General features: G+C 36.3%; 1 protein-coding gene across 2 annotated transcripts; it reads right to left on the bottom strand.

Annotated features, from left to right (window-relative positions):
• Nucleotides 1-86: 86 nt before the first annotated feature.
• On the bottom strand, nt 87-15303 carry erap1a (endoplasmic reticulum aminopeptidase 1a). 2 transcript variants are annotated; one of them, XM_067433538.1, is made up of 18 exons: nt 14741-15303; nt 14514-14652; nt 13470-13604; nt 13245-13365; nt 12783-12937; nt 12098-12211; nt 9787-9918; nt 9172-9303; nt 8993-9076; nt 8139-8299; nt 7671-7759; nt 7393-7576; nt 4798-4954; nt 3872-4056; nt 3624-3785; nt 2187-2327; nt 1949-2030; nt 87-1601 (listed from the first exon to the last, which is right to left on the bottom strand). In XM_067433538.1, the coding sequence occupies exons 1-18, from the start codon at nt 15223-15225 to the stop codon at nt 1443-1445; spliced, it is 2817 nt and encodes a 938-aa protein (XP_067289639.1). In that variant the 5' UTR covers nt 15226-15303; the 3' UTR covers nt 87-1442. The 2 variants fall into 2 exon arrangements, with proteins under 2 accessions (XP_067289639.1, XP_067289640.1); XM_067433539.1 differs by having other exon boundaries at nt 8139-8296.
• Nucleotides 15304-15484: the final 181 nt, after the last annotated feature.

The raw sequence follows: 15484 nt of genomic DNA, 5'->3' as shown, positions 1-15484 counted from the left end.
TCATTTTTATTAACAATAAATGTGACTTTATAGATTTACCAGTAGGCCAATGTTTGTGGTTTTTGAGTGTCAATAAATCCACAAAATGTTATTAAACCAAATTTATTTCATTTTAGACCACAAAACAATGTCTTGATGAAGTTTCATGTTTCGTTTAGTAGTGCACTGAAATTTTGACAACAGAAAATATTTAGCCGAAAATGTATATATTTTGCTGTGTGGACCATATATCTAGACTCATTTTTAAACTGAATTTTGATGAACAGAAATCTACCATAGCATCAAAAAATAAGCTTTATACTTAGTTACTTTTAATATGAAGTCTGAGCTTTCAAATTCTGTCAGTTTTATTATGAAATTTTAACAATAAATACTTTTTGGCGCTCTTGAATGTGGCGTGACGAATTGCTGTGTCTCCAGTGATCAGATAAAGCATGAAATAAACATGAATGAACATCAGAAGGTATGTTGAAATATAAGATACAACTGACTGAAATGAGCTCAATCGGTGTTTCAATGGCAATAACACTGTAAACATCCTCCTGAGAACCCCCTCAAAATACATTTTATTCTTATGCTGTCCTCTAGAGGACCAGACCCATTTATTAAGAAAATTACAAGGGGTAGGTTTTTTGTTTTTCATTCAGCAATTTTTAGGTTTCAAACTTTGTATAAAGATGATTTTTAACTTATGAAAGATATCAATGATTTGATTTATGCACTATGCATGTAAACAGCCATAAATACCATTCCCATTCAAAACAGTGTATACACTGTATCTAATTTGCATTTTTATGTGTTCTTGGTGCAACATGTTTTGAAAAATGTGTAGTGAGAGAACTAATTTGGAGTATTTTCATAAGTCAAGATTGATAAATCATTTATTTTCCTATTCACTTGTCTCCAGTCCTATTCCTGGGTCTCAGGAAATTTACCTCAGGAAAGCCATTCAGTGTCCAGATCTCAATAGTCAACTTGAAAAAATAATTAGAGGAGCATTTTGCTAAATATCTGGCCAAGCCTATTACATTATTTTTTACTTAACCTGTTCTTCAATATTAAATGTATTTGAATAAATCTGCCCGTAAAACTTGTGTTTATTACAGGTGTTTAAACGTTAAAAATGTTAAATTGTGCTTATTATATAAAACCTGTGCTGAAATCAGTTCATTTTAGCCTTTAATGTTATGGTAATGTACCAACTGAGAGCATCACTACTTTCATTAAGTTGATATTTTGCATGACCATTTCACAGCTTCTTTAGACACATTTTATTACAGCGGATTCAAATGATGATGTTTAACATCATGATCAGAGCTGATTCACAGACACTTCCTTCAGCCCGATACACTTCCAGTGTCGAGGCCCTTGTAAAGAGCCGCACCTGAGGCGAACCCCATGCAGTCTGGGGTTACACACACTTTCAAACGTCTCTAGACTGGTCAGGACTCAGTGATGGACTGACTGTCCAGCCAGGCTTTCAGTAGTGGGACGTTCCTGTCCATCCAGAGGATGTTCTGCTGGATTTTCTCCAGGGCCTGTTGGATGCTGCGGAGCCCAGAGCCCTGATCCTGAGCTAGCGAACCGAAGAAAGTCTGAACCTACAGGAACACAAACAACTGATTCATCAACAAGCACAAGATTTTCAGCGCAGATGCGATAATTTGTAAGATCATGTGACTATCTTTATAAATAAAAAAAAACAGCTTTTTTTATATATCACTGATGTGAATTTCCATTATGTTTATCAAAAATAAAATTATTTTCTCTTAATACTTAGAGGGGAATAAAAACCAAGCAATGGACAATAGTTATTACAATGGTTCATTTTATATTCGAGCTGTCACTATTTAACCATTTTATTTAGTTTTTTTGGGAATATATCTGCTCATTTTGCATTTAAGCAGAAAAAAATATGTAAGAGTCACCAAAATGACTTCAAAAATACCTCATCAAGCATTTCTCTGGTGGAATACTGATCGGTCACGCCAACGGCCATGCGAGATATTGCAGATGAACCCAGATCAAACCTGAAACGAGGATTTAGATTCAACACACCACTAATCTTCACAATCTGTCATGTCATGATGTGTCATGAGAATATAAGATTTATTTGGTCATAAAATCAGGTCTTCAGGTAGATATGAATGCAATAATAATGTTTCAGACAGATATCTGCTACGCACTTTTTCACAAGTTTCCCCCAGTTGGTCTTCATGAACTCCCAGGCGAGTTTGAAGCCTTTTGGGTTTTTACTGACAGTGACGACCAGTGACGGCAGGTCTTGAGTTTTCATTATCTCTCCCTCAATGCTTCTTTCCAAAAGCCTAGAGAGAGCAAGAAAGAACAACACATCGTAGAGCAGTTTTAAGACTCAAGGTCTTTATTAAAGTTGATGTATGTCCCAGGGCCGTGCACGTGGGGGGGCCTGGTGACGTTTTAAATATTAAAATGTTAATATAAAAATATGTTTAAATACAGAAACAAATTTTTAAGTATACGAATCTGAAAACACTGAATGAGATCCCATAATAATTTTATACGTTTTTAAAAAAATTAAAATAAGTTTTATCGCTGTAACAACTAAGTATATTTGTATTATATGATTATTATCATATTTTTATTATAAATATGATGTTACCTCTAAGATGGACACCCAACCTCATATTTACCATCTGAATTTTAACCATGTCATGTCAACAAATGGAAGTCAGTCAGCTGTTTATTATCATGTTAAATATGCCTTTTATCCCAAATACCATATACTTTTACATATTCTGTTATTAAAAAACTGTTGCACATGATTTACATAAATCATAAACAAGACCTTTTGTCTCAAAATATATTCAAAATTTTTTTTGATTCTCATTTGCTACTTAAATTTCTAAAAATAGAAAAGAGATCAAACATTTTAGGAGAATAATTAGAACAACATAAATGTAATTAGCACTAAAGCCTAACAATTGTATTTACAGTATGATTGTAAAAGGTTTGTTATTCATTCTCTATATTAAGATGATACTCAACCCCCTTATAGTGCCCCTTTTTTTTGGTTTGGGCCACTGCCCCTCTAAATGTCTGTGCACGGCCCTGGTATGTCCTTTAGTCTTGATGTTGTTTTTCAGGTTTTCCTGCTTGCATGTTCATTATTTTCCCCATATTCTCACTTGTTGCAGCTCCTCTCTTCCCAGTCTGTCAGTAACGCTCTGTTTAGTTTCTGTCTCTGTAAAGCCTCTCCTTCTGAAAAGCACACTGTGCTCTGATTGGTCAGCTGGAGCAGTCTGTGTGATTGGTCACACAGATTGAGTGTGTTTGGGAAATGTATCACCCCTTACCATTACCCATACCAGTCTCAACACACTACTAACTAACTCAACCAGGCCCGCCCCTTTATTCTGCATATTAATTATTTAAATGAGGAATATTGTGACATGTTTGTTTCACGGAAGGAGGCGTTTCAGGGAGTTCAGAAACAGTGAACAGTGATCTTTTCCGATAAATATGCCAACAATGTTGACCTTTCGACCTTCATTAATGATTCATAATCCATCACCGATGTCATGTTTGGGTGAACTCTGAAAATGTCACGTGACATCTCAGGAGCTTTGCGTATCCAGACTCACCACTGAAGCTTGTGAGTTAATGGAGTGTATGCGAGGGCGGCTTTAATCATCCACTTCTCCGATGGTGAGGCGGATCGCTTGTATTTCTCCAACAGGAAGTCCCAACCTTCATCTGTGCGCGCTCCTTCAGTGTAGACCACCAAACTGACGTCGGCAGGCAGCCTGAACCAAACAAAGAATATTACTGGAATTAAAATAGTATGTAGGATGTATAATGTGGACGTTATGTGAATCAAACAAACTCTTACCGCAGTTTGCCATCAGAGTCTTTCCACTTCTGGAAGAGTTCAGTGGCGGTGCTGACACAAGACGGGTAACGGCGGACGCAGGCAAACAACAGCAGATAATTCCTGAGCATCCGCTCGGATACAGACCCGTCATCAGACCAGCGCTGGCGGTCGATCAGCGTCTTGAATAACTTCACTAAATGACCCTGTTAAAACAGCAGTTTGTGTAACTATAGTATCCTATGAAATCCATTTTATTTTCCCCCAATTTCTGTGTTTTCCATTTATTTTTCTGGATTCTGTTTTAATAATTTAATTTAAAAAATAAAAAAGTATAATCGAATTCATAAAATGTTAAAAATTCAACAGTTTAATAAAATTTTATAAATAATAGGACCCTATGAAATGTGTTTTATTATAAAACAAAATTCTGTGATTACCCTGTTTTTATTTTTGGGGATTCTGTGTTTTATTTAATACAAATGTATTATATATCATTAAACGGTGGTAATCAAATGAATGCATAAAACAAACAACTGAACCAAATATATTAATATTCATTAATATTTGAATATCAGTGATGCATTGAATGTTCTAATCACACCAGTGTGTTCGCATTCATCAATGGGTTAAAATCGTCTCGTTTGGGGGTGGAGGGTGGAGGGTGGAGGGGGGGGGAGACTGAATTTTTTGTTACTTGAAATAGTATAAATGTTAACTAAAACATTATTTCAAATTCTTATTAAACTTCAAAAGAAAAAAAAAATTCTGTCTTGCACCCCCTTTAAAACTCTTCATGGCGCCCCGGCCTCGGTAAGCTACTTTAGAAAAGGGCACCAAAAGATTTTAAATGTAGTGTCTTAACTGAGACACCAGAAAGTATCTTAACATCCAAAACATTGCACACTTCATCTTTCACTGTACTTAAACATTTTTGCCACCACAACCTTCATCTGGTTCTCCAGTTCCTCCATGTTTCTCTTCTCCATGAGTTTGTAAAGTGGCACCAGCTCATTGAAGCCCTGCGTCACTGGCATGATCTCCGACTCTTTACTGAGGTACAAGCTCAAATTCAGAGCTTTATCCAGCGGGACTTTCTCTATACTGAAGGAAAGACAAACATATTCCATATTAAGAACACAAATCAACTATGAAACATCACAATTTTAAATGTCTTAATATGATTTTTTGAGATAACAAAATCTCAAATCAAGTGTTGTTTTTGCTTTAACTCTTTCCCCGCCAGATTTAGAAAAAATATAAAAAAATTACCAGCCACCGTCAGGGTTTTTTCACAAAACTGTAATGGCCCATAGAATATTTTGTTGTATGAATATCTGAGAATGCAAATTATCAAAAGGAAGAGCAGACCCTCTGCTTTTAAACTAAAACGTTTATTCTAGCTTGCATGCATTCCTTTTTTATCAACACTTAAGTTTCATAAAAAAGCAACATTTTCAGCATAAAGCTGAGAAAATTACATTTTTGTCGAAGACTACATCCAGATCAGATTCTGAACGATGATCAAACACAGATGGACTGGACTGAATGATTGCACAGTCCTACAGCTCGTTCTGGGTCGACATTTTATTCAGTAACATCAGGCAGTTTTGATTTATATTTTGTTTAATGTTGATCACAATATACAATCACTTGTTTTTTGCATCTTCTTCGCCTCTGTTTTGATCAGGAGATTCTAATCTGTACTCATTCAGAAGATGTGTAATAGCACCCCTTAGTGTATAACAGTGGAAACACAGGGACAGTTTCGGCAGGGAAGCGCTTTCTCATTAATAACGGAACATTCTGTGTTTGGTGGGGAAAGAATTAAAGGGGTCATAAGATGTTTTGTTTATCACACTGAACATTATTGCAGTACCTCTGTTCACAGTCTGTCTAAACGCTCTGAAACAGGTCAGAGGTTACACTTCGACTGTAACCAGACTCGGCCTTTACCGGAAGCTAGTGATTATAGTTTATAAAGTTGCATATATGAATACTACTTATTAAGGCTGGGTAAAAAAATATTGAGTTTTCTTGATTTAAATCAATTTTTTTTTACGAACTGCTATCGATTTTTGAATCCCAAGTTTTCAGTTTATTAATGAACAGATCTTTCTAGCGCCTCTTTGTGCTTTGCTACAATTGATATAAAACAAAGTCTCAGATTTCAAATCACGTTCATTTTATTACAAAATTCAAAAGCACAAATACCGTTTTGGCGCTGTGTGGCGCTAGATTGCTCTGGCGCAGTTTAGTTTGAGAGAAGCGGCACATGCATTAATCTTCTCTTCCGCCTCATTACCAGTTACAGCGCAAAATAAACAGACATGAATGAGCATCTGAAAGTGTGTTCAAAGATAAGAGTACAAATGACCGAAATCTTTATCATGACACATGGAATCTCTCGATCAGTGTCTCAACGGTGGAAAGGCTTGTGAACAAAACATGTCACATAACGTCACGTTTTCCTCAGAAAAACCATATCCAGTCATGGGCGAGGCTAGCCCCTTTTTAGGGGTGCTTCAGCACCCCTAAAAAGGAGCTCAGCACCCCTAAAACTTGGAGTAAGAAATTGTGTTATTTAAAAAATGTTGTAGTCTTTTACACGGTTAAATAATGTCCAAAACATACTCCGTAGTTTGTGGTTTAAAATGTATGTGTTAAGAAGGAAAATGAAAACATCCCCGCATAGCAAATGGTGTCATCCTCTTCTCTTCTCTAGGGTATGTGTGTCTCCAGGTTGGTGGCAGTGGGGCTCATTGGGTGCTCAGCACCCCTAAAGCTCTGACCCTAGAATCGCCCCTGTATCCAGTGTCTATAAACTCGCAAGTCAGCTAGAAAAATTAACTCTAGAGAGGAGCATTTTGCTAAATATATACACCATATTACATATTCATGTATATAATTTTTTATGTTATTCAATATTTAATGCATGTATGAACAAATCAGTTTTATATGACAACACATATTTAAATGTATATACCGTATTTAAAAAAAACCTAATTGGAGTAGAAATATGATTATGTAAAGTCTTATAATTAAAGTATTTTTATTCAAATTAGTTATTTTTTACCTTCAATCTTATAGTAGGCTACAACTGACTCCCATAGTTTACAGCATTAGTTGAGAGATTTGTTTTCCTTGAGAAAATTTGCCATGTATTGTTCCAGAAATACATCCAAACTAATCGATATTGAATCGGAATCGAAATCGAATTGAATTGCAAGCTTGTGAATCGAAATCGAATTGTGAAATTTGTGTCAATACCCAGCCCTAATATTTATCTTACAAAAACACCTTTATTAACCCCTGGAGTCGGGTGGATTACTTTTATGGTTGATGGATGTGCTTTTTGGAGCTTCAAAAACTCTATTCACTTCCATTATAAAGCTTGGAAGAGCCAGGACATTTTTTTAATATAACGCCCAATTGTACTCATCTGAAAGAAGAAAGTTATATACACCTAGGATGGCTTGAGGGTGAGTAAATGATGAGATAATTTTAATTCTGGGGTGAACTAACCCTTTAAGCTCCCTCACCTGACCAGCTGAAAGATGTCGTGGATGAGACTGGCCCTGTCGTTGCTGCTGAACACGGTGTGGTCCCGCTGGAGTTGATTGATCAGAGCGTCCCAGCCTCCCGATTCATAGTGTACGATATAATACCCCCGCAGGTCCACATTGAATTTAATCCACTCTACCTTCTCCGACAGGTACAACACATCTGCAGACACACAGTCAGATCTCAACATGAGCTGAAAAGCATGCTGGGAAGGTAGAAATGTTGGGTTAGTTTAATATGTAATGGCGTGACAAACCTTGTTCAGTTTTCAGCAAGAATCGCTGCACCGCACGACTGTGACTGGTGACGTAAGTCAGAGGGACCTGCCACAGGAAGCTGGATGCACTAGGAGGAATCAATTACAAACAACAAATACTAGTATTGTTTTACATTAATAAATCATCATAGCTATATTCATACTAGCTTACATACACCAATGTTCAAAAATTTGGGGTCAGCAACATTTTTCTTTTTTGAAATAAATTAATAGTTTTATTCAGCAAGTATGCACTCAAATAATCAAAACAGTACAAGTTACAATATATTGCAATGGAATATTAATCACCAATCATTTTCTATGATTATCTTTTCTTTTTTACATCTCTTTGATCAGAATGCCATGACACCATTTTTAAAGCATAATACTGTTTGAATCGTTTTTTGTTGCACACTGTGTACTGATTCACATGGTATTTAAAAAATGTATAGTATGTATTATTCATACCTTGTAGTCTTTGAAGATTTTTCTCCTTTAAGATAGCGCTCCTGTTTGAGAATGACCTCTTGACCTCTGACCTCCACAGTGACTAAAGGAAACCCCTCCTGCAGTGTCCAGGTGTCCATGATGGCTCGAACGTCAACACTGTCCTCCATGAACCATTTCTGCTAGAACAGGATTGATTTACTACATTAACTGAAATATTTCATTTGTGGTTCATATGATATAATATGACCTGATAAATACATACATATTTCATATCATATAAAGCCATTTCTGTTAGAACATGATTGATTAACTACATTAATGAGTAATTTATTTGTTTTATGGTTCATTTCATATCTTATCATGTCATATAATAAATAAGTCAGATCATATCAACTTATAACAACATAACATCATGTCATATATATATAATATCATGTATCATATTAAATATTATAAAATATATCATCCCATGTCAATAAATATATCAAAAAATATATCAAGTCATATCACATTATATATCATAAATACATCACTCATGTCATATATATATATATATATATATATATATATATATATATATATATATATATATATATACATATACATGTACATATATACATATACATATATATATATCATATCATGTCTTATAAAATATGACAATATTTGATTATGTATATATCATATAAAAAATATCAAAAAATATCATGTCATATATCATATCACATAATATATCGTCATATCATATATGCTATCAAATTATATCATATAGATGCTGCCAATGCTGCTGTGAACCAAGAATATTCTTTTAAAAATGAATGACAAAATGATAAAAGATTACTATATATTATATTATTTAATGCAGCACTCACAGAAGCTGGAGATTCAGCCTTTTTTTTGGAACAGAATCCATCGAGTTTCAGTCTCCCTGAATCCAGTCCATCAGAAGTGCAGATCTGAAAAGGTTGAAATGTATTTGGACTCAAGAGAAAAGGTTTAAAATGCTGTGAGTCCTGGAGAACATACAGAAGAACCGACAGAGGTCACTCACATTGGTAAGACTCTCCCAGAGGTCAGCGTTGACGGTGTTCTGGTAGCTGTGTCTCTTCAGGTAGTCTATAAGACCGTACTTGAAAGCCTCTGGGGTCAGGAAATCCCTCAGCATGTTCAAGATACAAGCTCCCTTCAGAAATGATGAACAATCAGGAGACAAATTACAACTAATTATTCTCGTTTAGAGATTAGGGGTCAACCAATATATCACCACAGGTAATTATTTGGCATTTTTAAATGTCATTTGTAAGATTTTCTGTTTGGCCACTTAGTATCAGAATCAGCTTTTATTTTGACAGCGCTGTGAATGCCAGCACCTGATGCAAACATAAAAGGTTAACAGAATCATAAAGCTGCTAAAGCTTAAATTAGGTTTTTTACAGACATTGATAAAATTTCACAATTATTTCTAATATAGCAAATATGTAAAATAAATTTAAATTCAGTTTTGTTTTTTAGCTGCTAGAGGGCCAAAAGTTACACAGTGTACTTTTAAGTAGTATAATATATATCAACTTTATATTCGGCCACCCTGCTCTCTAAGATATCAGTATTAGCATCAAAAAATCCATATAGGTCACCGCTGTTAAAGATATATAAAGTGCTTGTGTACCTTTCGGTAGGAAACGTCATCGAACATCTCGCTGATTTCCGCAGGATTCTCCACTGGGGTGGAAATGGGGTGTGAGGAGATTAAAGAGTCCACTGACATGGCGGTGAAGCACTTCTCCAGGAAATAATCGTCCTAAAATAAAGACACTGAATTATATTTACATCTCAGTCAGAATCTGTGGAAATTACCATCCCACCATCTCAACTAGAACTGGGCGTGGTGATATACACTAGTGGCCTAATTGATGTGCGGAGGGAATATTTGTTTTTAATGTCCCAAGTTTGATTAAAAAAATCTAAATATGACAGAAAAATTTGATATACACCAATCGGGCATAACATTATTCCTAATATTGTGTTGGTCCCATTTTTGCTGCCAAAACAGCCCTGACCCGTCGATCGAGGCATGGACTCCACTAGACCCCTGAAGGTGTGCGTAGTAACTGCCACCAAGATGTTAGCAGAAGATCCTTTAGGTCCTGTAAATTGCGAGGTGAGGCCTCCATGGACTTGTTTGTTCAGCACATCCCACAGATGCGCGACTGGATTGAGATCTGGGGAATTCGGAGGCCAAGTCAAAACCTCAAACTCGTTGTTGTGCTCCTTAAACCATTCCTGAACCATTTTTGCTTTGTGTCAGGAGCATTATCCTGCTGAAAGAGCCACAGCCACCAGGGAATACTGTTTCCATGAAAGGGTGAACATGGTCTGCAACAATGCTTAGTCCAACATGGATAGCAGGACCCAAGGTTTCCCAGCAGAACATTGCCCAAAGCATCACACTGGCTCCACCGGCTTGCCTTCTTCCCATAGTGCATCCTGGTGCCATGTGTTCCCCAGGTAAGAGACGCACACGCACCGGGCCATCCACGTGATGTAAAAGAAAACGTGATTTATCAGACCAGGCCACCTTCTTCCATTGCCCCGTGGTCCAGTTCTGATGCTCATGTGCCACTGTTGGGTCTTTTGGCGGGGTCAGGGGTCAGCATGGGCACCCTGACTGGTCTGCGGCTATGCAGCGCCTTACGCAACAAACTGGGATGCACTGTGTATTCTGACACCTTTGTATCAGAACCAGCATTAACTTCTTCAGCAATTTGAGCTCCAGTAGCTCGTCTGTTTGATCGGACCACACAGGCCAGCCTTCACTCCTCACGTGCATCAATGAGCCTTGGCCGCCCATGACCCTGTGGCCGGTTCTCCACTGTTCCTTCCTTGGAGCACTTTTGATAGATACTGACCACTGCAGACCGGGAACAGCCCACAAGAGCTGCAGTTTTGGAGATGCTCTGACCCAATCGTCTAGCCATCACAATTTGGCCCTTGTCAAACTCACTAAAATCCTTACTCTTTACCATTTTTCCTTCTTCTAACACATCAACTTTGAGGACAAAATGTTCACTTGCTGCCTAATATATCCCACCCACTAGCAGGTGCTGTGATGAAGAGATAATAAGTGTTATTCACTTCACCTGTCAAAAAACTTAACTTGGTTAGGGTGTTTATCTGACAAAATTATTTGACAATAAAGGTAAACTATAGCTACATGTTTTATTTTACTATACAACATTTTTTTTTTTTAAAGCACAAACTCACAGGAAAAAGTATTCCAAAAAAAGTCATAATCAGTTATTTTTATTTTGTGGTTTTCTCTTGTTTTTGCAAAATTATATAGGCACAATTTGTAATTTTTCATTGCGGTATCACAAATAAAAAAATCTACATGTTAAATGATATTATTAAAAATAAATGTATTTATTTATCCTATGGGTGACTATATTATAAACTTTATTATTAAAAATAAAGTGTACAGATGTCAATATCCTCGGCCGGACATCACTTGTGGAGACGATATAAAGGGTCTATCATTAGAGATTTTGTATATTTTACATTTACATTTATGCATTTGGCAGACGCTTTTATCCAAAGCGACTTACATTGCATTCAATGTACACATTTTTTACATTATTGTCAGTTCTTGCTTTCCCTGGGAATCAAACCCATGACCTTGGCGTTGCTAGCGCCACACTCTACTGGTTGAGCTACAGGAAAGCAGGTATATGTACGTATACTCGAAGCACAGCAATACTAAAAGCTATAGATATTTTAAAGTGATAAAGAAACATGCAGGAAAAAGAACATAAAAAGCAGCATGTAAAATGCATGATATTAAAAAGTTATTAGCTGTGAAAAAAGTTAATGCGTTACTCGCACGCACAGAGTAAAGCCCATCCAGTATTCACACAAACACAGATTATTCAATTAATCTCAACTATTAAATAGTTATTAAATGTAAAGATATGTGGTCTCACCACTTGCAGCTCAGGGTGGGTGATGTTGACAGACACATACTCCATGAACTTGGCAAAGCCTTCGTTTAACCACAGGTCATTCCACCACTGCATTGTAACCAGGTTTCCAAACCACTGGATAACAGATTGATGTGAATGATTAGCAATCAATTGCATCATACAGTAGTCAAATATTTTTGTATTATGAAGCTAAACAGCCAAGCAAGTGATTCCTATAAATCTCTGCTAGTTTCATGACTCCAATATCACTTATCTGGTAACACTTCATAAGGTTTTATATGTGAATATTAGTTAACATGAACAATGAACAATACGTCTACAAAGCATTTATCAATCTTAGTTCATGTTAATCTCAGCATTTACTAATGATGTTACTAATACTACTACTAATAATCTTAATTTTTAAGATCAAAAGTTGTATTTGTTAACATTAATGTACTGTGAATAATATACACATTTTGTTAACTAACATTAACAAAGATGAATAAATGCTGTAAGAATATATAGTTAATTGTTATTTAATGCATTAAAGGGAAAGTGTTCACCCACAAATCTAATACAAAATGGTCATGTAATAAGCAGGATCATGTAAAGTCATATAGGCATCAACAAAATATATTTTGTGATAGAGTAGAGACTAGCTTTACATGATCTCTTAGACTGATTTAGTAACAGAAATATCAACCTGATGGGCTAGTTCATGGGCGATGACTTTGGTGATGCCCAGTTTGTCAGAGGAAGAGGATTTCTCAGAGTCAAAGAGCAAACCGGACTCTCTGTACGTCGACAGACCCCAATTCTCCATAGCACCGGACTGGAAATCTGGGATCGCAGCAAGATCTGCAAGTAAAAGACAAAGTAACACTTTATTTTAATATGTTACTAAATGTACTGACTTTAATTACTACAACCAACCCTAACTGTAACTCTTTAATAAGTACATGTACTTAATTAATATTGCTTAGCACTAATTTGAGTTATTACAATGTAACTAAAATAAAGCATAACCAAAGATAATTATAGCCGAGTCCTAAAAGGCCTATAAATATTCTGAGGATTACAGTTTCCCACTATTTCATACCAGATTATAATACACATACTAAAGTATGCATGACATTTTCAACAAAAGCAAATCTTTCACACTCACCATGTTTGGGAAGTGGATATGGGATGTCAAAATACTCATCATAAAAGTCTAGCAGTGTGACGGCGGTGTTCAGAGCATATTCTGCCTGACTGATCTTGTCGGGAACCGTATACACGGATATCTACATCAGGATTCAGGTCATGAGGTGTGAAACCACAGTTTTATTCAGGTCTGGATGTATCGTAAAGTGTTTTTATAATGCTTTTGGCAATATTATTGACTTGCCTCAATGCCATGCTGACTTTTTTTGCTGATGGAGTGGAAATCGCAGATGATGAAGGCCACCAGGTAGGTGCTCATCTTCACCGTCGTGTCGAAATGATCCTCCAGTAGCCCGTCAGAGAGTTCTACAGTTCTCAGCTATTGGATGAAATAAACTTGCATTAGTTTACAGTTACATGAAACCATGTGAAAAATAAATCACTGAGCTCAATGTCAATTAATTATATTGCAGTTTGAGCATTTTATAAACAGTAACTATGTTTAGGGATTAGGGATGCACGATATATCGGTCACCATATCGGTATCAGATAATAAAATTGGAAGTTGCTGCTTAATTGAGCACATACATTTTTTATTTTTAGAATTTGCACATCTTGACATTTCCATCCAGCGTTTCTATGTGATGTCCCAAAATGTGCATAAAAATAGGTGGATGGAAACATAACTATTGACTGTTATGATGATAGATTTGATTATTTGCCAGATGATTATTTTTCTTATTTCTACATCCATGCAAAGCTGACTTTGTTGGAATGAGTGTACAAAATATCTATTACAATTCTGATGTTGATCATGGTTTATGATTCAAGGTTAAAAGGCAGCTGGACAGAACCCCAAATGTATTTATTTTTATGATAATTTTTATGATTTTTTTTCTCAACAACCCACTAAGGGTTTAAATTTAAATGACATTGCATTTGGCTTTTATTCAAAGACATTTACATTGCATTGATGCCGTACATTTCTATCAATTCATGCATGTTCATTTTAACTGGGAATCAAACTCTTAGTGTGCTTTTCCACACTTCTTCTGCTTAACATACTACAATACTGTTCATCAATTTAACAGTTTGTGAAAAATGATTAAAAATAGTTCAATAGTTTTAAAAATCACATATGTTCTCATGTTTATTTATTTGTGGCGCTATTAACTATTAATTTTAAAATGTTACTGTTTTTACCCAATTTTGTTTTTGTAATTTTGATGAATTAAATCCAATGTGACCTGCACCCTAAAGATCATACCCAGAGTTTAGTTATGTGTACCTTGGGCATGTTGGATATGGAAATGTGTCTTGATTCTCGGCGCACACGGATGGTAAAGTTGGCTTTGAACGCAGGTTCGTCAAAACAAGGGAAAGCGGCTCGAGCATGTGTTGCCTCAAACTGAGTGGACGCCAACATCCTTTAGGGAGAAAAAAATCATTTTCAGGGGTTTTTATCCTTCAAATTACCAATTAATCACACAAGCACTAATGTCATGGTTGCCTTACCTAACCTCTCCACTGTTCGTGGTGTATCTGCCTTTATAAAAGCCATGAAAACTGTCTGATAAGTTGGCGTAGAACTCCAAATGCACCAAATGGTTTCCTTTCTCAAATGTGAAGCCATCAGCAAAGAGTGCAATCTGTTCATTGGCTTCAAACTCACTAATCTGAAGATCATGATGATGTCTGGACTCTAAAAGCTGTGCTTTGGAGATCTGAAGGTTCTTGCTGTGGAGGATGATGGCTCTGGTGTCCTGCTCTACCTTTATGAGGATCTGGACGACACCAGTGAAGGTCAGTGAGGTCAGGTTGGGGTGTATCAGGAGCTCATAGTGCTGGGGTTTCACTGTTTCTGGCAATCTCATCTTGTCCCAAGGAAAAGGCACATTTGTGTCCGTGTTGACAGTCATTCCATGGTTGACGGTTAGAAGAACACATAATAAAATGGCAAATACAAGGCAGTTTAAACTGCAAGACTGGGAGAAGAGCATGATGGAAAACAGACGTTTAATATCGGCTTTTCTTTTGGATATGTGCGCCTGTCAATTTGGTTATCAATAACACACATGAGCACTTGTGAAAAACACAAATTATACTAAGTATCTAATGTTTGAATTCAGCGGATACAAAAAAAAAGTTTGGAACGAACCTGCTCGCAAAATCCAATAGGTAAATGAAAGTGAAACTGCTCAGCTGTCAATCACAATATCTCATTTCCTGACGTGTAAAGCGCATGCTTTTTGCGCTCAG

This window comes from Pseudorasbora parva, chromosome 23 (assembly GCF_024679245.1).
Source record: "Pseudorasbora parva isolate DD20220531a chromosome 23, ASM2467924v1, whole genome shotgun sequence".
In the NCBI taxonomy this organism is placed as follows: domain Eukaryota; kingdom Metazoa; phylum Chordata; class Actinopteri; order Cypriniformes; family Gobionidae; genus Pseudorasbora; species Pseudorasbora parva.
Note: the sequence above shows the minus strand (reverse complement) of the source record. Positions and strands in the feature narration are given on the sequence as shown.